Source organism: Aquarana catesbeiana, linkage group LG08 (assembly GCF_042186555.1).
Source record: "Aquarana catesbeiana isolate 2022-GZ linkage group LG08, ASM4218655v1, whole genome shotgun sequence".
Classification (NCBI taxonomy): Eukaryota; Metazoa; Chordata; class Amphibia; order Anura; family Ranidae; genus Aquarana; species Aquarana catesbeiana.
Genome location: NC_133331.1, coordinates 77,180,425 through 77,203,739, shown reverse-complemented (window position 1 = coordinate 77,203,739; position 23,315 = coordinate 77,180,425). Strand labels below are relative to the sequence as shown.

Below are 23,315 nucleotides of genomic sequence, written 5' to 3'. Positions count from 1 at the left end.
TCCAATGCAAGTTTTAGCTATTGATTCTAATGGAACAATTGTAACTTTCACAAAAAAAAAAAAACCTTTTAATGTTGAGATGAAATGTATCTTTCTCTGAAATAAATTTTCCTTTGCAACTTTGTTGCTTCTACTTAAAATATTTTGTTTAAGAATGCTAGAATGTGGAATGTTTTGATAAAATATATTTTTCTCTGTCACTTTCACTTGTTACGCTCCATCTCACAACAATCTTTACCCCAAACTCACACAGTTATCTTTACAATCCACAAACAATACCATTGCTGATGCAAATTTAAAATGAGTCACAATTTTTTGTGCTTTTTATTATTTCCAAATATTTATAATTTGAGCCCCAAAAATGTGATATGTGTGCCAACATTGGAAATTCCCCAAAATTTGAGGGTAATATTCTACTCTCACCCACAAAAAAACACCAAATATCACAGAATAAATCAAGAAGAATAACTCTTGAGTAATGTAATTCCATCACCTGTATGTCCAAAGAAATGCAGTATTTATTTGTTTTTATGTGTATTTATGTGTAGTTATGTGTAGGAGGTTCTCACATGTGGCAGCTCCGTGGCTTAGAGGTTATAACGTCTGCTGAGCATCGGGGTTCAAATCCTAAACATGCTGCTTCATGTACAGAAGTTGTCTCATCTCCCAGGTCCTATAACTATGTCTAAATGTAGTATTTATGTGTAGAAGGGTTCCACCACCATTGTAAGTCAAGTCTTTTCCAGATACACTATTTAGCCAAAAGTATTGGGACACCTGCCTTTACACACACATGAACTTTAATGGCAGCCCAGTCTTAGTCCGTAGGGTTAAAACTTGATTTGGCCCACCCTTTGCAGCTAGAACAGCTTCTGGGAAGGCTGTCCACAAAGTTTAGTGTGTCTATGGGAATGTTTGATCATTCTTCCAGAAGTGCATTTGTGAGGCCAGGCACTGATGTTGTATGAGAAGGCCTGGCTCGCAGTCTCTGCTCTAATTCAGCCAAAGGGTGTTCTATCGGCTTAAGGTCAAGACTCTGTGCAGGCCAGTCAAGTTTCTCCACCCCAAACTCCCTCATCCATGTCTTTATGGACCTTGCTTTGTGCACTGGTGTGCAGTCATGTTGGAACAGGAAGGGGCGTTCACCAAACTGTTCCCACAAAGTTGGGAGCATGAAATTGTCCAAAATGTCTCGGTATGCTGATGCCTTAAGAGTTTCCTTCACTGGAACTAAGAGGCCAAGCCCAACCCCTGAAAAACAACCCCACATCATAATCCCCGCTCCACCAAATCATTTGGACCAGTGCACAAAGCAAGGTCCATAAAGACAGTGATTTTGGGGTGGAGGAACTTGACTGGCCTGGACAGAGTCCTGACCTCAACACAACAGAACACCTTGAGGATGAATTAGAGCGGAGACTGTAGGTCAGGCCTTCTTGTCCAACATCAGTGCCTGACCTCACAAATGCACTTGGAAGAATGGTCAAACATTCCCATAGACACACTCCTAAACCTTGTGGACAGCCTTCCTAGAAGAGTTGAAGCTGTTATAGCTGCAAAGGGTGGGCCAAATGAGTTTTGAACCCAATACTAATACTGAGATGCCATTAAAGTTCATGTGTGTATAAAGGCAGGCGTCCCAATACTTAGGCCAATATATTGTATATTGCTTGTGACACTGAGCATGGCTATGGACTTAGGGCTGGTTCACACCATAGAGATGCGGAGACTACATGTGTGAGGCTGCCTGGTGGCTAAGTGGGTAGCAGTTCTGTCTAGCAGCACCTGGGATGTTGGTTCAATTCCCCAACATGCTAATGCTTGTGTTGAAGTTTATATGTTCTCTATGTGTGGGTTTCTCACCACAATCCAAAGACATGCTGGCACTTTATTTGTCTCCTGTCGAAATAGGTTCTAATGTAAGAAAGTTAATTTTGGACTTTATATTGGAAGCCCATTGCAGCCAGGGACTGATGTTAATGTTTGTTAGCACTAATCATGCCCAGGGACTTGGACATTTAACATTTTAGGGTTTACACTGCACAGGTACATATGCTTAGAAAACTGTTGCTTTGTTTATGTGGATGCAAATGGCCTTCGATCTTTAGACTGTAGGCTAACACAGTTGCGAATAGTATTATGTGTTCCTGCTCATCAAGTGCAATCACTTTAGACATACATGAAGAGATATATTAAAAGATACTGGTGGGCGTGTACTTCTATTGGGTGTGTCAGTGTGCTAACAATACAACCTCTCTTATATAAAGGCCTGCAGTAAGGGGGTTCGTTTGGCCTGAGAAGGTCAGGTTTTTTGCTGATATTTGCAGGGGAGAAGGAATGATATTGACAAATGCCCAACTATATCTATATGTACTTGTGCTTAATCAATGTGGGGTGGATGTGGTAGTTAGATTTGGTGTGGGTGGGGTTCATTGATTTGTTTGGCATCCCCACACATTTGCTTCTGGCCCATGTGCACACATCACTTCCTGCATTTGTTCTGCTGATGTAAATGCAAGTATAAATGAGAGCTCCTTTCTATTAAAATATATATGACTTGTTTCACAGTTGGGCGACTTTGGACCTTCAGAGTTGCGTGAAATGATAACTAGGGATGGGCCGAACACCCCCGTTTGGATCGCAGCAGAACATGCGAACAGACAAAAAATTCGTTTGAACACGCGAACACCGTTAAAGTCCTTGGGACATGAACATGAACAATCAAAAGTGTTAATATGCAAGTTATTGTCATAAAAAGTGTTTGGGGACCCAGGTACTGCCCCAGGGAACATTTATCAATGCAAAAAAAGTTTTAAAAATGGCCATTTTTTCGGGAGCAGTGATTTTAATAATTCTTAAAGTGAAACAATAAAAGTGTAATATTCCTTTAAATTTCGTACCCGGGGGGTGTCTATAGTATGCCTGTAAAGTGGCACATGTTTCCCATATTTAGAACAGTCTGACAGCAAAATGACATTTCTAAAGGAAGAAAAATGTCATTTAAAAGTGCTAGCGCCGGTGTTCTGCTGAGAAAGTTCCCCCCGGCGAATAAGGATTCCCCTGTACTGAGTCAGCTGTACACGGCACCTGTAACAGGGCCCCTCGCGGCCTCGCTTTGTTCGCCATGCTTCGGGCACGGCCTCGCTTCGCTCAGCATATTTTTATTCTGACTCTATGTCCACTTGGATGGTGGGGCTTGAACCTGGACTCAGGGCAGAATGTAGTGCGCATGTGCCATGTAGAGCTGACGATCAGCTGTTCAGCTTCGGAGACTTTCGGTGGCTTCGTAGTAGTTCGTACTGTGCAAGCGCATGCGCAGTATAGGGGGGTCCTTATCCGCCGGGGGAACTTTCTCGGCAAGACTATTAATGAATTGTCGGTCCCGACAATACACATAAAAGTTCATTGATAAAAATGGCCTGGGATTCCCCCACAGTCCATTACCAGGCCCTTTAGGTCTGGTATGAATATTAAGGGAAACCCCCGTAGCGTCAGAGGGGGGCGGGGTCACCTGTACATGTCACTGGGTAACCCCACGGTGTTTCCCCGTTGCGTCAGAGGGGGCGTGGTCACCCGTGCACGTCACAGGTGGCCCTGCCCTCAGCTTTTTAAGAACTGTCACGGCAGGTCTAGCGTCATTCAGCGGGCTCCTCCCATGGAGGCGGATCGTGTCCTGGCGGCGTCTTTCTCTGTATCCCTGGACGAGGAAGGATTACATTGCTGGAATTTTTTTTTCTTTTTTAATAAAGGACTTGTCCCATGCTGTAAGACAAAATACAAAAAATTACCGCGCTTCACAGACCCAAATGATAAATAAAAAGCTGCAGTCCCTATTTGTGAGGCATACACAATCACAGAAAACGAAAAATATAACTGAACTGCGCTAATCAGAAATTGAAATGTTATACATTGAAACATACGTGAATGACATCCCGTATACCAAATAACTACAGTGATATAAAAATTGAATGATCTTAAATAATCCAAAATGGGTGACAAAATAAAACTAATACCAATAGTGATAAATAAAAGAAAGTCCCAAAGAACCCAATTGATATCCGATATTCATTGCGGAAAAGCTCTTCAGATGACACCAAGTGACAAATCCACCACCAAAAGCAATGCGCGCTTACTACAGGCAAGCTACAAGACAGCTTGTACATCTAAAGATATCCGATCAATAGAAGCGTCCTGGTCCGACTTCACCATGGAGAGGAAAAAGCAGGAATGGCTTCGTCCGATAGGCAAGGATGATTACCAGGGAGGGCCCACAGAAATAAAAGATAGGAACTCCATAGTGTAAATCAGCAGACACAATTTATTAAAAAAGCGATTTGCACTTACATAAATGGCATAAATAGAAGCATAAACAAGGATAAAATTAGCCGGCCGGCCTGCATACACCCGTTCGTGACGAGAGGACACCGATGGCGTCAGCCTTCCTAACGTACGTTTCGTCCTAATCGTCGACGTTCCCTAGACGACGTCTGTTAGGATGAAACGTACGTTGGAAGGCTGACACGCTGACGTCATCGGTGTCCTCTCATCACGAATGGGTGTATGCAGGCCGGCCGGCTCATTTTCCTCTCCATGGTGAAGTAGGACCAGGGCGCTTCTATTGATCGGATATCTTTAGATGTACAAGCTGTCTTGTAGCTTGCCTCTGGTAAGCGCGCATTGCTTTTGGTGGTGGATTTGTCACTTGGTGTCATCTGAAGAGCTTTTCCGCAATGAATATCGGATATCAATTGGGTTCTTTGCAACTTTCTTTTATTTATCACTATTAGTATTAGTTTTATTTTGTCACCCATTTTGGATTATTTAAGATCATTCAATTTTTATATCACTGTAGTTATTTGCCTCCTTGGTATACGGGATGTCATTCACATATGTTTCAATGTATAACATTTCAATTTCTGATTAGCGCAGTTCAGTTATATTTTTTGTCCCATGCTGTGTCTGTGTGTTTTTTACAATTTTTGACACTTTTGTGAAATGGTAGGAGTACAATGTACCCGTTACCATTTCAAACGGGGGGGGCGGGATCTGGGGGTCCCCTTGTTAAAGGGGGCTTCCAGATTGCGATAAACCCCCCGCCCGCAGACCCCCACAACCACCAGGTAAGGGTTGTGGGGATGAGGCCCTTGTCCCCATCAAGATGGGGACATCCTCCCCATGTTGAGGGCATGTGGACTGGTACAGCTCAGGGGGGGGCCACTCTTTCACCCCCCCTCTTTTCCTGCAGCCTGCCAGGTTGCATGCTCAAGAAAGGGTCTGGTATGGATTTTTAGGGGGACCCCACGCCATTTTTTTTAAATTTTGGCGCGGGGTTCCCCTTAAAATTCATACCAGACCTGGAGGGTCTGGTATGGATTTTGAGGGGGACCCCCATGCCATTTTTTTTTACATTTTGGCGTGGGGTTCCCCTAATATCCATACCAGACCTGAAGGGCCTGGTATGGAATTTGGGGGGACCCCCACACCATTTTTTTTTTAATTTTGGTTCGTGTTTCCCCTTATTATTCATACCAGGGCCTGGTAATGCACTGTGGGGGATCCCAGGCCATTTTTATCAATGAACTTTTATGTGTATTGTCGGGACCGACAATTCATTAATAGCCGGCACTAGCGCTAGCACTTTTAAATGACTTTTTTTCATTTGAAATGTCATTTTGCTGTCAGATTGTTCTAAACACGGGAAACATGCGCCACTTTACAGGCATACTATAGACACCCCCCAGGTACGAAATTTAAAGGAATATTACACTTTTATTGTTTCACTCTAAACATTATTAAAATCACTGCTCCTGAAAAAACGGCAGTTTTTAAAACTTTTTTTTTTGCATTGATACATGTCCCCTGGGGCAGGACCTGGGTCTCCAAACACTTTTTATGGCAAAGAACTTGCATATAAGCCTTCAGTGAGAACTTTGGATTTTGCAGGTTCGAGCCCCATTGACTTCCACTATTCCAGCATGTGATCTGACAGGCATTATTGCCGGCAATAGCACTGCTTTCCATTTGCATTAGCGCTGGGTTTCTGAGAGTTGAAGTCTTTCTGGCATTTTTGAGAGCTATTTTTTGGCACTGCAGGATAATTTTTTGGCGCTATAGTAAATGACCCCCTCTGACAGCTAGTGATGTTTAACCAGTCAGATTTTGTACACAAACCTCAGGATGTTAATTTGCTCCTAGATCTAGCCTGCCTCCAACATACTTTTTCACATACTGATTATAATAAGCAACACTTCAAGCAACTCTGTACACACAGACACTGCATGTAGATATGTATCCAGCACCTAGCCTGTTTGTTACCATGTGTGGTTTATATGTAATTCATGTATGAGAGCATGTTTTGTTTTATATGTAATCAATTTCTATAAAGGCTGTTTATAACACCCCACTACAGGCTGTCACCTCTGATACCAAGCATTACATTTTGCTTTTCTATATATAAAGAATGTGAATGGAAACTCACCAAACAAGATGTCTAAAAATAGGGATTCTAGTTAGTCAAGGCAATAGATAAAAACTAAGGTTTGGAGATAACTCTTTCACACCTTTTTCACACTTAAGATGAATAATAATAGACTAAAAAATACACATCCTTGTTACATCTCCAGTCCATGAATAAGAGTTGCCTAAACTTTAAGGCCTCATGCACACTGGACATTTTTATAACTGCTTCTAGGGGCAGCTGTCTTTTTTTTTTTTTGCCTCCCCTGCATGTTAGCCATGCACACATAGGCTTTTAGCAGCGTTTAGTGGCAGGGGCTTTTAGAGGCAGGAAAAAAACCCTGCCAAGGACATCCAGAAGCAGCAGAGTTTTGGCAGAAAAAACACTTGATGCTGCTAAATGCGCCCACACACATTTAGCTCTTTAGTGTTAATTCGTGTTAGAAAGTTTCTTTAATCTAATATGTGTAGCGGGGACACATTTTTGATGAAACTTAATGTTATATCTTATCCTCTGGCGCCATCTAGCGGACTGAATCTTTATTTTCTTTTCGCTTTTTAAGTTGACCTGGAAGTTTTTGTTTGTTTATATCTGGACATTAACTTGACCTGCCCACAATGCTCAGTGACTCCCACAATCCCCAGGAAACAGAACTGCATTGTGGGAAGCCTATAAAAGGGCTGGTAGTGGCCATCTTAGGTCTCTTGGACATGCATGGCCAGCCTGGGAGGATCTGTGTGAGGTCTCCAGCACAGTGCGGCCTACCTCCACGAAACAACGATCCGAGCAGCGGCATTGTGACATCCCACAGAGTTAGACTGACGACAGGGCAAGACTGGGAAGGAGCCAGAGGAGCTTGTCGTAGTCATCTGGGAGTTCCAGAGCGTCTTGAGGACAGGAGCGGAACATCGCAGCATTGCTGGCCGGCCAAGGGAAGAACCTTGCATAAGGTGACCAGATTTTTTAATTGAAATCCGGGGACATATTTTTTTTTTTATAGTAATGGCGACAATCAGTGGCTCTCTGTCCATCGCCGCCCGCCTCACAGCCTGTCAAGTCTTATGCCGCGTACACACGGTCGGACTTTTCGTCTACAAAAGTCCGACAGCCTGTCCGACAGACTTCCTGCGGACTTTCGGCGGACTTGCAGCAGACTTTCTAACGAACGGACTTGCCTACACACGACCACACAAAAGTCCGACGGATTCGTACGTGATGACGTACACCGGACTAAAATAAGGAAGTTCATAGCCAGTAGCCAATAGCTGCCCTAGCATGGGTTTTTGTCCGTCGGACTAGCACACAGACGAGCGGATTTCGGGGTCCGTCGTAGTTACGACGTAAAGATTTGAAGCATGTTTCAAATCTAAAGTCCGTCGGATTTGAGGCTGAAAAAGTCTGCTGAAAGTCCGGAGAAGCCCACACACGATCGGATTACCAGCCAGCTTTAGTCCGTCGGCGTCCGTTGGACTTTTGTAGACGAAAAGTCCGACCGTGTGTACGCGGCATTACTCTCTGGGCCCCGGCTACTACCGGGTGGGGAGGAAGATCACTCCACCAGGGAAGGCAAGAAGATAAGCAGGCAGGCGGCTGGCCGGGACTTGAGCCAAGGCGGAAGAGCATGTGAGCGGAGCTGAATGGGCATGCACCCGAAACTAAAGAAGTATTCCCTCCGCTCTGACCAGCACATGATCATCAGAAAGGGGCACAGATAATGGAAAAAATACACCTTCCTAAGCTAGTAGGAGCGGTGGAGCGGGGGTGTGTAATTCAGATTTTTTTTAAATTCTGCACTGCCTGTCTTTGAAATTGCCCCAACCCCTGTTCAAATCCTATCCAAAACTGGGACAAACCTGGGGACAGACTTGGTCCGGGGACAGTGTCCTCAATCCGGGGACTGTCCCCGGAAACCAGGAATGTCTGGTCACCCTAACCTTGCACATCAGAGTGGAGTCTCCTGACAACATTGTCCTGGTTGGGTGAGAGGGCCAAGGCCCACAAGTTTCTTGACGCACTTTCATACATCAGTTTACACAAGACAGAGTTGCTGGGACCTGTAGTCCCACAAACAAAATCAAGAGGATTCAACACTAAGTCACTGCATCAAAGTTAGTTATAGCTCTGCTGCATCAGGACTTTGCTTTATATATCAGGTTACTTTATTAAGGAATCATTAACCCTTGGATTACAAAATTACTTTGTTGCTAGCAGAAGAAAAGAAGATAAAGAAGAACTGTTAAGTAACATATAAGGCGTTGGGTTATTTTACTATATCAGGGTGGTGTGATATTACAGGAGGGATCTTCCTGGTGTTGTATTATACTTGATCAAATTAGTAATTTGATTTAGTACAGCTTAAGCGTGCAGGAAATAGGACGGTGCTTAGAGTGAGATACACTCACTCTGACGTTATCCTATTTACTTTGTTATACCTCTCATATATTATTTCAGACATTATACACCTGTATTGTACCTTTGTAAAGTTTAGTTGTCTATCAGACTATGTTGGTCTGACAGTACAACCATTGTAGTTTAAACCTTTTACAACAACTACAGTAAATACGGTTATTATTTAAGCACAACTGTGCGATTGCTGTTTTTTCCTCTTCATCACCAGCCGAGAAGAGGGTAAGGTAACTACAAACAGGTATATTATATTGAGTATTGTGAACTTGCCTTTCTGATTTCATTTTAACTGCACACTAGTACACCACAGCTGTGTCGGGGGGACTGAGACATTCAAGGGGGTATAAAGCAGAGTACAGGCCCAAATAATTCAGCAGCTCCTGCGGGGGTCCGTGCTACATATGTAATATTTATCAATTAACAAATATTAACAAATGAATGAATGTATTAGATCTTTATAGAATAATTGAGTTGAATATATATATTTATATCTTCTTAGTATGGATAAATTGAAATTATATAGACTTTTATACTTGTGAAAGTATACATATTGTTATAAACATTTCTATGGAGAGCCAACACGTGTTAGGAATTTTGAGTTGGTTTCCCTCACCTTCCCCCATCACAGATGGAGAAGAAAGGTTTCACATTTCTTAAGATGCAAAAGATTGTGTATATATGAGAATATAAGTTCATTATATTACAATATTTCTTGATTAGGATATTAATAAGAACATTGGGGTTTCAATGAATATAATATTATATATATATATATATAATATATCTTCTTGCCCATCCCCATGGAATGTTGTGAATAGAGATGGTGTTATATTTCAACATTTGGTGTTAGACTGAAAGTTAGAAAACCATTTGCCACTAAGTCTGTGGAACTATAGGACAAACCAACCCTTTTTAGGTAGGTGGGGGCTATTTTCATGGTATTGATTTGTGGAGTAAAAGCTTTTGAACAAGAGATTTGCTGGAGACACCACGAGCCATTGAAGGAAGCTGGCACAGCTTCACACACACAGACACACATCTGATTCAGACTTCATCTTAAAAAATAATACATTATTGATGTTATTTTTACATTCTACATTTTGATATTGTTCTTGTAATATTTTGCTATTTTATTATTAAATCAATTTTTGATTTTTTACAGAAGACCTGAACGGACTTTCTTGAAACTTTCCTCATCAATATAATTTACAGATTATTGATATAAATACCATAATAACGGTATTTTAACAATTCATTTCAATGCCCAGAATAAATTATTATTCTGTCCAATGACATAAATTAATGCCCAAGCTCTTGACAGTCCCTGTAAATGTGTTAATGAGTGTTTAAATGCTTTAACATCAGGCTCTGTTTCTGCCAAAATGCTGCTGCCAGGAGGAAAGGCTACTAAGAGCCTGGCTTAGCTGGAAAAACAGGTGCTCTAACAGCTGAAAAAGCTAACAGGCGTTTTCGCTTTTGCTGTGTAGTATAACCCTTCTCGCTGTCCTTGTCTTATAGTGCAATGCAGTAAAAAGAGGGGCAAAAAGAATAGAAACAGGGAACTAAAAAATGACAAGTAAGGGACTTTTATCCCATTATACAGTACCTGGATTTTCAGTTAAGCTCAATACTTTACAGAACAACTGTGCTCACAGGCATCATGGGAACCTAACCACTGTGAATGTGTGCTTTGCTTGCTTTGGGTTAACATAGTCATAGATTTGTTGTACAGAATAACTGCAGCCAAAACTTTTTTATTGAAAGTTAGGCCTTCCATCAGGTTTTTGTTGCCTCCTTGGGTAATTAGAATTATTTAGTCCAATTGTCACAGCACATCTTCCAGCAGATGATCCCACTTCCAAATGAAAGAAAGATGAAGGTAGACTCATTACATAGACTATATCAGAAGCAGCCACACCATGTGCTTTTTCACTAAGGACATTGTAAAGGACATGTAAGTCCAAAGTGCTTTTTAGTGCCGTAGGTAATTATGTACAGACGGTACAGGAAAATCTTAGGTTTGGACTGTTTAATAACTGACATATTCCTCACAAAGAATCTTGGGAGATAAGCGATCATCCTTATCACTAAGACTTGACAGACCCAACGTGGCTTTACTTCCTGCCCCAGGGAACATCAACCTTTTTTTCCAACATGTTAGAACATCTCTGATGGTTATAAGAAATACTCCTGATGTTTTTGTGTGGTTTGCAATAATTCTTTAATTCCTACTCTGCCCAAGTTATTGTAAATATGGCTTCAGTCTTTAGAAAATATGAGGGGCCTTATCCCCTAAAGTCATACTCACTGTCAGATATACTGAATGTCCATTCCATGGCTTTGTGTCCAATGAAAAACAGACTTCCCCCTTCTCATCTGTCTCATACACATGTTCCTTTATCACCGTGTCATATTTCTCTGTTACATACAATGTCTGAGATTTCATTGGTGATCCATCAGCACCGGCTAGCTTTAACTAGAACAGAGATCAAAATAGAGAAGGACTGTTTAGAACACTAAGTGGAAGTGGAATTCCAAATAAAAAGTTGAAGTCCACTTCTGATTCATCAGGGGACCAGCTGTCAGTTTTTACCTTTCCCTTGTATCTCAGGCCTGATTTGTAATAAGAATTTGATGCTTCGGTTTCTGCAAAGGTCACTTTGGTAATCATAGCTGAAACTTTGGAGCTGCTGGTAGCATTGCATTGGATTCCTGTAAAGAGAACAAAAAGCTTATATAGAGTACTCATCGTTCTGTGTAACTAGCTGAGAGTATGCAAGTCCATCAGGAATATTATGAGAAGTTGTCAAGGAACAAGTATGGTGTATCTCCACACCCTATAAAACTAAGCAGATGCCCACAAGCCAGTTTATAAAGCTTTGATCGTGAAAGGGGGAGGCTAGGACTGGACCTTTCTAATTTACTTGGATTGTAAGGGAAAATACAATTAGAGCACAACTACAGCTAAAAACTTTTTGCAAAAAATGCAAAGGGCACCAGGAGGTGCTCTCCAGCCATTGTCCAGTCCACCTGACACCTGCAGCTGTATTCCTGCATGCTTTGCACTCTCCACTGGAACATGGGATCAGTTTTACATGTAAGTGTATTTTTGAAAAAATAGTGTTGTTTTTATACACGCTGATCTGGTGTCCTTTCCATTTTTTGCATGTCTACATGGGATTCCCTGATCCTTCCAGAGGAGCTGCCAGTGACTGTGTGCAATTATCTAGATTTCCTCAGAGCCGATATCTCATCTACATTTGGACTCATTTTAGTCATGCTCCATCATACACTGAGCACTGAATAGCTTGTTTTTGGATGGAGTGAGGGAGGGTTCGATCTTCTGTGCCCCTATTGGGGATTTTTTCTGTCAGGTTTTAAATAGTGTGTTCCTAAAAAAGGGGTTTTCTCCTTTCTTCCTATTCTAAATCTCCTTTATGAGTATACCAAGCACAATAAAATTCTACCTTTATCTCTGTACTAGTGATTGTGTTTTTATTGTTGCCAATGCCCCAGTTGGGGGGGATTTCACCTTATTTCCTGTTTTGTGTAGCATCTGACATTTGTCAAGTTGACAGGCATTGGAAGAAATCTCCCAGTGGGGATACAGACAGCTTAAAAATGGTCTAAATCTTATACCCTTGCACTTAAACAAAAAAATGTCATCATATTAAAAGATGGCTGTACTTGTGTAGCATAATGCAAATACCAGCTCCATACATATTCCACTCCTAGTACTGATAGTTAGAACTCTCCCACACCCACCAGTTGGGTGGCTTGGAGTTTGGAACAAAATGGCATCACATTACTTGGTGAAGTTGGGAGTATTTTCTGTGCTCTAAGAGTCAGTTGGATTATAACATTGCATTACCTGTCCCATCTTCTATAACGGAGGCTTCAGCATCAAAATTCATGAGGTAGTTGTAGGAATTAAGGTTGTATGCTTCTGTCTGCACTTCCATTTCAGAGCAGCCACTCCTATCAGTCTGTCAGTTGTAGAAGACAAAAATATCACATATTACTCCATCATCCATACCAGACAACTCATATTTATTTTTAAACTATAGTGAATATGTCAGCTTTTGGGGTGTAGGGGTTAGTGTTGTTCATTTTTCCTTGTTCCATACCCGTGCTTGGTACTCATTGCATATATCCTGAGGGCACTGGTTCTTCATCGCCATCCAGTAATAGCAGAATGATTTTCGGCACAGCTTAGCTCTGATTTCCCCCTGAACAGGCTTTCCAAAAGAGTATCTATAATGTGAAGATAATGATGAGCAGTTAATAAGAAAAAAATGTGTTTATGGTTTGCAACTGATCTAATTAGTAAACTTAATACAAATCTTGCTCAAGTCCATGGACAAGCAAGCTATCATACAGCTCCATCATGCTACAGGGCAGGGACAAGGGGGAGAGGGTGGAAGGGACACCTGCCCTGGGCGCAATATTGATATGTGGAGGGGGGGGAGCCCCCCCAGAAGCCCCGTATTTTTCTTCCTGCTTTAGAAAGAGGAGGCTTCAGCCCCCCTCACAACCCTTTAGTTCCATGCATCACACAGAGTCCACCTCCCAGCTATCCTACACTCCTTCATCCCACTTACTGTACATAGGTGCCAAATAAATCCTCCTTAGACTGACACCACCAATGCAGGGCAATTTTTTCCCCACTGACACGGATGCAGCACCATTTTTCGTTCCAGTATGCAGGGATGATTTTTACTTCTAGTGACACCACCGAAGAGGCTTTTTTTCAATCCAGTGACACCACAGATGCAGGGACATTTTTTTCTTCAAGTGACACATCCGACGCAGTAAAATTTTTTCATACCAGTAACATCATGAGACACATACATTTTTCTTCCAGTAACACCATGGATGCATGGACATTTTTTCATTCCAGTGACACCACTGATGCAGGGACATTTTTCCTTTCAGTGACACTAACAATACAGGGACATTTTTTCCATCGTCACTGTTATTCCCATATTTGTACACCGAATGGCCCTGGCTATTAGCCTTAGCTGCTCCTTCGCCACATCTGGCCCTTGGGCCGCAGCTTGGAGACCCCTGACCTAGAGGAAGCATGCAGATAAGAAGTTTATACTTCAGTCTGATTTTCTGATCTATATATTATGTTTTTTTTCCTGTAACGTGCATTTAACCTAAAAGTAGACAACAGTGAAAAAAACAGTGGCGCTATCCTAAAAAACTTATTTTTACCCTTAAGGTGTCACTGCAAATATGTATAAATATTCAAATACACAATATAAAAACCAAGTGACAGGTGATTGAAATACACACAAAGTGCACAGAAAATAATTATGTTTGCAACTAAATTCATGAAAAAGTCCTAAAATAAAAAGTCCTTTAAATAGTGATATCTTCTTGGCAGCTTTCACCACACCCGAGTGCTGAGTGAGCCCACTCCCTAAAGAAATCCACTCACCGACTCCAATTGCCTACACTCTCATGTAAGGCTCAAGTGCTTTTTTAACCACACCAGAAGGGTTAACCGGCAAACCAAACATCCAAAATTGTGTGCAGGAATCGTTCCACATGTAAATGAAAATAGTGCTCCAATAGTGTAAATCGTATAACCAGTTTATTGTAAACACACACACTCTTTAATATTTAAACTCACATTTTCCAAATTCAAATAAACAGAATAAAACTCCAAAGCAGAATGAACTCCAAAGCACAGCACAGCAAACACTTGGATACCACAGTAAAGGGTTGCTGTCACGGCGGACCCGAGGTATGCAGGCGTCAGAAACCTTCTCTCACCTACTCCTCGATGCCTAGCCGCTCTATCAGGACACCACTTTCTCGTACAGCTAGAAAGCGTCATTCATCATTGGTGAAGAACGTCCTACAGCCACGCCCCGACATGTTTCGTCACACACTGACTTATTTATGGGATTGGCTGTACGGGATGACACTCATCCCTAATATACCCTCCTACCATTCACCTGATAGAAAATCAACTAGCGCGCCTGCCTACATCTCGTGTCCCCGCGATCACATTACCCCCATCACTGAGAGACAATATATGTTTAATCGTATACTATACACTGTAGATCATCCACAAATTCTAGGATGCAGGCACAGCTCTACAACCTACATTATAAGCAGACTGCATTAAAAACAATTTCAAACTTAATCATACATCCATGTGTATTAATTTCAACCTTCACATTGGATGTATGTCATTCATTCTCCTGGCAATGAGTCAAAGCCATTCTAATATAAAAACATTTCCTTAGAAATTATTTTAAAATTATTTTAAGACCTCTAGTTAAATTAATTAAACCCCAATGATTGAAAAAATATTAATATTATATTATATATATTATATATTATTATATTATTATTATTATATATTATATAATAAAAATATATATTATATTAATAATAATAATCTATATGTATATGGGTGGCTGGAACCTACCTAATCATTAAAATCTCTCTCATTATCCATAAACTGGCAATCTATAATACGTGAATTTATATTACAAAGTTACATTCAAGCATTTTGCATCATAAGAAACACCTGTACTTGAGCATTATTTCATAAGGGTATATAGCCTGGGGTATAAAAATCGCATAGGCATCCTTTAAAGCAACCACTGGTAGGTGCTAGCTGCAGCCCAATCATTATCTCCCCTCCTATTTACAGCTACTTCTGTCAGTCCCTTGTATATAGTACATATGAAAAATAAATAAATAGATATTTATCCAAAACTCAATTAAACACATTAGTTAGTGAAAACTAGCAGCAGTATGGTTATTACCTCCCCTACCCTTTACAACTAATTATGTCCGTCACCTCTACCGAAAACATAAAATATACTAAAAATGGATAAATCTATCTATGGAGTATAAATGTTCTTTTCCAATGGGGTGTCTGAATGTGCACATACGCACATTAATCCAACATCCTCCAGAGGAGCATAAGGTGCCCTATATTAAAGTGACAGTGCAATATACTCTAAAAATTAATCATGTTAAAGCCAAAATCCATTAGTAAGGACACACAGTGGTCAAACAAGGATAATGTCACCCCATAGCTTCTGCTATAGAATAAAATTAAAAATCATTAATGAAGCAATTCAAGTCCAATTCAATGTTCAACCTCCTAGGAGCCAAACATTTGAAAAGAAAAATCCAATGGATTTTTCTTTTCAAATGTTTGGCCCCTAGGGGGTTGAACATTGAATTGGACTTGAATTGCTTTATTAATGATTTTTAATTTTATTCTATAGCAGAAGCTATGGGGTGACATTATCCTTGTTTGACCACTGTGTGTCCTTACTAATGGATTTTGGCTTTAACATGATTAATTTTTAGAGTATATTGCACTGTCACTTTAATATAGGGCACCTTATGCTCCTCTGGAGGATGTTGGATTAATGTGCGTATGTGCACATTCAGACACCCCATTGGAAAAGAACATTTATACTCCATAGATAGCTTTATCCATTTTTAGTATATTTTATGTTTTCGGTAGAGGTGACGGACATAATTAGTTGTAAAGGGTAGGGGAGGTAATAACCATACTGTTGCTAGTTTTCACTAACTAATGTGTTTAATTGAGTTTTGGATAAATATCTATTTATTTATTTTTCATATGTACTATATACAAGGGACTGACAGAAGTAGCTGTAAATAGGAGGGGAGATAATGACTGGGCTGCAGCTAGTACCTACCAGTGGTTGCTTTAAAGGATGCCTATGTGATTTTTATACCCCAGGCTATATACCCTTATGAAATAATGCTCAAGTACAGGTGTTCCTTATGATGCAAAATGCTTGAATGTAACTTTGTAATATAAATTCACGTATTATAGATTGCCAGTTTATGGATAATGAGAGTGATTTTAATGATTAGGTAGGTTCCAGCCACCCATATACATATAGATTATTATTATTAATATATTTTTTCAATCATTGGGGTTTAATTAATTTAACTAGAGGTCTTAAAATAATTTTAAAATAATTTCTAAGGAATTTTTTATATTAGAATGGCTTTGACTCATTGCCAGGAGAATGAATGACATACATCCAATGTGAAGGTTGAAATTAATACACATGGATGTATGATTAAGTTCGAAATTGTTTTTAATGCAGTCTTCTTATAATGTAGGTTGTAGAGCTGTGCCTGCATCCTAGAATTTGTGGATGATCTACAGTGTATAGTATGCGATTAAACATATATTGTCTCTCAGTGATGGGGGTAATGTGATCGCGGGGACACGAGATGTACGCAGGCGCGCTAGTTGATTTTCTATCAGGTGAATGGTAGGAGGGTATATTAGGGATGAGTGTCATCCCGTACAGCCAATCCCATGAATAAGTCAGTGTGTGACGAAACATGTCGGGGCGTGGCTGTACGACGTTCTTCACCAATGATGAGTGACGCTTTCTAGCTGTACGAGGAAGTGGTGTCCTGATAGAGTGGCTAGGCATCGAGGAGTAGGTGAGAGAAGGTTTCTGACGCCTGCATACCTCGGGTCCGCCGTGACAGCAACCCTTTACTGTGGTATCCAAGTGTTTGCTGTGCTGTGCTTTGGAGTTCATTCTGCTTTGGAGTTTTATTCTGTTTATTTGAATTTGGAAAATGTGAGTTTAAATATTGAAGAGTGTGTGCGTTTACAATAAACTGGTTATACGATTTACACTATTGGAGCACTATTTTCATTTACATGTGGAACGATTCCTGCACACAATTTTGGATGTTTGGTTTGCTGGTTAACCCTTCTAGTTTGGTTAAAAAAGCACTTGAGCCTTACACGAGAGTGTAGGCAATTGGAGTCGGTGAGTGGATTTCTTTAGGGAGTGGGCTCACTCAGTACTCGGGTGTGGTGAAAGCTGCCAAGAAGATATCACTTTTTAAAGGACTTTTTATTTTAGGACTTTTTCATGCATTTAGTGCAAACATAATTATTTTCTGTGCACTTTGTGTGTATTTCAGTCACCTGTCACTTGGTGTTTATATTGTGTATTTGAATATTTATACATATTTGCAGTGACACCTTAACGGTAAAAATACGTTTTTTAGGATAGCGCCACTGTTTTTTTCACTGTTGTTTACTGTTAGGTTATATGCACGTTACAGGAAAAAAAACACCATATATATATTTCAACGTTTAAAGTGGCAGCTTTATATTTAAGTGTTAATTTTTTGTAAAAAAATATATTGTTTTCCTAGGCGCAGTGGTGGTAAGCGAAGTAGAGGGGGGCAGCATTACTTTAAATACCAACATTTGGTAATTTTCTAATCTGCATGTTTGTTCCAGGTCAGTGAGAAAAAGTATTGTAGGTAGAGACAGGGACCTCTGTCAGACCGCTGTGCTATGCCAGTGACCTAATTTTCCTCAACTATACCGATGCAACACAAATTGGTTACCAACTATACCTATGCAGCACAAATTGGTTACCAACTTGCTCCCCTGTTGTGACGGGAGAATGAACAAGAGGCAATACACTGATGGTCATCCTTCCTCCTATTCAAACTGTTGGCTTTAACTAGTAATACAGCTTTGACTGACTCAGAGTTCTGCATGCTCATCCCTCTCCCCATATTAGTGTTAGAGTACAAGAATATGTATTCCAGTTCTATATAAAAATACATGTAAAGATAATTTTGAACAAATACATAATTAAATTAAAAAAGTGTTTTTATATCTGCCTACACTGCTAAGATTTAAAAACAGGGCAACGTGAACCCACGGTCTTGGAGGTAAATACTGCGCTAAGTTTGATCCAGCACCATTATCATTCCAGACTTTCTATTCTCAACAATGGAAATTCATCCAGGTTCCAGCTAGTGCCATTATCTATCTCTTTAATGTTAACATAATGTGTATTTCTTTATTTGCTGCCCTGCCTATGATGTGTAATGCATCCCTTGCATATATTTTATTTTACACGTGTACCTCTAGTGCAAATTAAAAAAATTAAGAAAAAAAATTCAGATTTACCTTGCACATATGTCAAATTTTAAGGTCTTCGTTGAGACAGTGATCACCGCAGGAAGCATTGCAAGAACTTCAAATTTTGGCACCTCTGACAATAGAACCATGCAGAAAGAGAAAACAAAACCAATGTGAAAGACATGCTGTGATTAAACATGATAGAAAAACCTATTTTTAATCTATGATCTCTCAACATTACAACATGTGCCAAAAATATAAGCTATAAAAAACCCAGAACAGGTTTTAGTGATTATGTAGTAAAGTCCCTCTTTACCCACCTGTTGCAGCAGTGGGTGCAGGCCCCTTTAAAGTGAAATTAAACTATATCCTTATATTCCAGAAATAATCCATATACAGTATATCCACAACACCAGCACGCAGAGACAGCAAGGTTGACGTGTTTCATGTCTCATTGATGCTTAAAGCGGACCTTCAGTCATTTTTCCATCTTTCCTTCTATTAAATCTTCTGCCCTTGTTGTTCTAACTTTGGATAGTAAAACATTTTTTTCTGCCAGTAAATATAGCCCAGTTCCTTTTTCTTGTCTGGTCATTAGCCTTATGACATCATGCACAGCTCTCTCTCTCTCTCACTTGTGAAAGTTTGCCAGGAAGGGAGGGGGTGAGTCATAAGAGCACCAATGAAAGCTGCAGGGCTGCAGAGCTGGAGGTGTGCTTCTGTGTGTCTGTGTAAATCCAGGAAGTGAACAGGCAGCAGCTTCAGCTGCCCACAGTTAAAATGGTTGCAGCCAGACTTTGTGGAGGGAGATTTCTGCAGCATATTTGGCAAGTACAGAATCACAGTATATATAATATATGCAAAGTGGTTGGAGGGAAGCTTCAGAATAGCAAAGATTTTTTTAACAAATTATGTGAGCAGATTGCAGTTCCTCTTTAATTTTTATGGTGAAGCACCAGTGAGACAAAAAACACATAAACCTTGCTGTTTGTGTGTGCCGATGTCCCATTTATAACTGATCGAAATAAAGAAGATTGTTTTTTTTTTTTATAGCAATGATCTAAGGTGTGCGGTCATATATTCTTATCATTTGTAGTATCTCTGGCATGATCCAGATCTTCACCCTGTGTTGTGGCTGGGCAATAAGTGGTGGACCAACCTGGAGCGGTACATTCCCTCTTTTCAACTTAAAGTGGATGAAAACCCACTCTCATCCTTTCTAAACTACTGCCATAGTGGTTATGTATAAGGATATTCATGCCTCCTGCATGTATCCTTACCTGTCAAATGTCTCCCCTCTGTTATGAGACCCGAAAAACTGCATATTCTGTGGGTGGGTCTGTTGTCTGGAGCTTGGTGGGTGGAGTCGTGATGTCAGTAGACTCCCCGCCCACCTCTACACTCCCCTTGTCAACATGCATTTTCTCCTGTGTATTTCTTACACTAAACTTCTGCCATGATCACTAACATCCAGTCAAAACCCAGAAAAGTCACCACATGACTTCAGCATGTCCAACCATGCGGAGGTGTGGAGCAGCCAATCCTGGGAGAGCTGGAGAAGAAAGGAGGAGGGGATCTGAAGTACACTGAATGTTCTCTCAGGCTCGTGCATGAGATATGTAATCACCTGACACTCACAGCAAGGGGGACTGTGTGTCAGTTTTTATCTTACTGAAAAAAGATAAGAGGATTGCTCAGAGCTGGAAACACTCGTTTTGGCAAGACTGGGCACAGATGACATGAAATCCTATACTGTACAAGGTGCAAGACTTAATAAAAAAAAAAAAAATAGGTTTACATTCACTTTAATGGACCTGTAAGCTATTTTTCCTGAAAAGCAAGCAAGAGAGGGTGGCTACGTCCCTACATACAGTGGGACCATGGAGAATGAATGTAGTTACCCTCTAGCGGGAAATCTGAACACAGCAATTTGGAGATTTAGAGAAGGCTGAGTGCAATACAAGGTTTACAAGGTAAATAATACATGTATAGTATTTTTTTAACCAGATTTAATGTCACCTTAATTCTATATGCCACAATCACCTGGGCTACCACAATCCCCAGGATTCCTGGACACAACCAGGGGGATATACATTCCACTGCTTCCCAGCCTCTAGTGCTCAGAAAGTACTAAAACTCTTAATTCAGTTTAAGAGTCAGGCATCCACATTTTAGAAAGGAGAGGCCAACAATGACAGTATAATTTTACAGTACAGGGTTCCTTTATTTATGGGAAAAATTAGAATCTCACCCAATAAAACATTTTACAGCCATTGATACAATATTTCATATCATATGTTTTGACACAGTACCAAGTAGAAATAAACATCACTGTATAAAATATATTGACAGTAGCATGGACAAAGATCATTACGCTAGAGCCACATATTATAGGTATGCACCGATGCCATCTTTTTAAGCAAAGAAAGTGTTTCCACCGCTCAGGCTGACACTGACCCAGGTGTAAGTAGAAGTTTCAGAGCAGAAGAGCTCCAGGTGCTGGCTGAATGCTAGGCAAAGCAGGCTTGAATGGAGGAGAAGATTTGGATGCCGCACACTGGATGTAGTCAAAAAACTTCACTTTATTGAAAAAATGGGATCATCAAAACAACAAGACTGTCATGCAGAAAGTACTCTGCATACTCAGTATAGTAACTATGGCAGAGCAGGAATTCCCAGGGAACCATGGCCAACAATAGATGTATGCAAAAGGTCATATTAATAATAGCAATATACAATATCTTTTATTGTTTCGCGATATCCATCATGTTCGGGTGTTTTATATACCTGACCAAAGTACAAGTTAATTTTATCTGAGGATGCATATCGCGACAATATTGAGATAAATAGTTTTATTCTATTTCGTTTTCTACACATTTCTGTGTTATTATATCTACCTTTTTTATCGTTTTCTTTTGATAATTATTCATGATTTGTATCATGAGGTTCACAATTTTATTTCATTATTATTACTTTTATTCCAGCTCATTTTTCATCACATAGATATATATGGAAACTTTAATTGTCCTATACATCTTTCTAGTTGTGTAGGAAACACCTGATATATATATTAGGTTTTTACGCAATATGTTTTCACACTTTTTTACCTTATTTTATTTTATTCATTTATTTATTTTTATTTGTTCACATTTTGTACACCCTGTTGTCCAAATACATATTTTTTTGGACACCTTGGGATCATAATTCAGATATACTAAGCTTATTTATATGTACATAAACTGACATACATTGTATCGTTTGTGTTTAGTGCTTATTTTGTGAGTGTAATGTTGCAATATGAATATGTAGTTGTTTCTCTTTAGAATGCAGCATTATAACATTTCTTCTCATCGTCTTCATAGATTGGATTCACGTCGATCATTATATGCCTGTTTTCATCTGTTTCACTTGCCGGTGTTAATATATGAGTATTGTATTAGTGGATTCATAAGATGTATTATTCCAATATGTTTTGTTTGGAGGTCTTGGCATTTGCTGACACACATATACTGAGACATGCTTTTATATGAGCCACCCGAGACGGATCACAAACTAACATATTTTAACTTAATTGTCTGTCCGGATAATTTTTACGATCTCAGTCTGGTAACATTCTCGTCCAACCTGTAGTATCTTACTTGTTTTTGATTTGTTCTTTTTTGTGACCCCTTAAACTCGGGTGACTGGCCGAGACCACCCCCAACTTTATTACCTTTATTACCATCATTATAATTCCATCTAGACATTTAGTGTGACATAGATTAGCGGCGCTCTATTATCTTGAACACCGCTGCTTCATTCCTGAAATTCCACACACACCCTGTTCACGGCCAGGCTCATCATTTAGAATCACTACGCTACAAGTCAGTCTACTGGGACCCTGCATATATCACTGCCATTTGACCAGATCAGGGCTACCCTGATCAGCGTGATTTTATGTCTTCGTATCCCAGCCTATAGTATCTTACTTGTTTTTCATTTGTCCCCTTTTGTGATCCCTTAAACTTGGGTGACTGGCCGAGACCTCTACCAACTTTATTACCATCACTATAATTCCATCTAGACATCTAGTGTGACACAGACTAGCGGCGTTCTATTACTTTGAACACCGCTGCTTCATTCCTGAAATTCTACACACACCCTGCTCTCGGCCAGGCTCATCATTTAGAATCATTACGTTACAAGTCAGTCTACTGGGACCCTGCATATATCACTGCCATTTGACCAGATCAGGGCAACCTTTATCAGCGTGATTTTATGTCTTTGAATCCCACAGTTTATTTTTATTATTATAGGGCCCTATATGTACCTTGTTATCAACCGCGGGCATATCACGCATTATTTCAGGTCACATTGCTCTATATTTCGCCTGTATTATTCCGGCTTATTATAGAGAGCTTCATCCACTTCACCGGCATATTATAGAGAGTCTCATCATATTTATATATTTTGTTCACATATAGTTTCATTACATTTACTCTTCACATTTACTTTGCACGTTGTCTGAATATTTTTATCAAT

General features: G+C 40.1%; 1 protein-coding gene across 4 annotated transcripts in view; it reads right to left on the bottom strand.

Annotated features, from left to right (window-relative positions):
- The window catches only part of LOC141105859 (alpha-2-macroglobulin-like protein 1), a 236,430-nt gene that overhangs the window by 137,159 nt on the left and 75,956 nt on the right, over positions 1 to 23,315 (bottom strand). For all 4 annotated transcript variants that reach the window (XR_012235667.1, XM_073596004.1, XM_073596005.1 and 1 more), the window contains 5 exons: positions 18,843 to 18,927; positions 12,991 to 13,117; positions 12,735 to 12,849; positions 11,457 to 11,575; positions 11,172 to 11,339 (listed from right to left, as the gene is read on the bottom strand). Coding sequence is in view for 3 of the 4 variants with exons in the window: in XM_073596004.1 (XP_073452105.1) it covers positions 11,172 to 11,339; positions 11,457 to 11,575; positions 12,735 to 12,849; positions 12,991 to 13,117; positions 18,843 to 18,927 (614 nt within the window). In the remaining variant the exon portion in view is untranslated. The remainder of the gene's footprint in view (positions 1 to 11,171; positions 11,340 to 11,456; positions 11,576 to 12,734; positions 12,850 to 12,990; positions 13,118 to 18,842; positions 18,928 to 23,315) is intronic.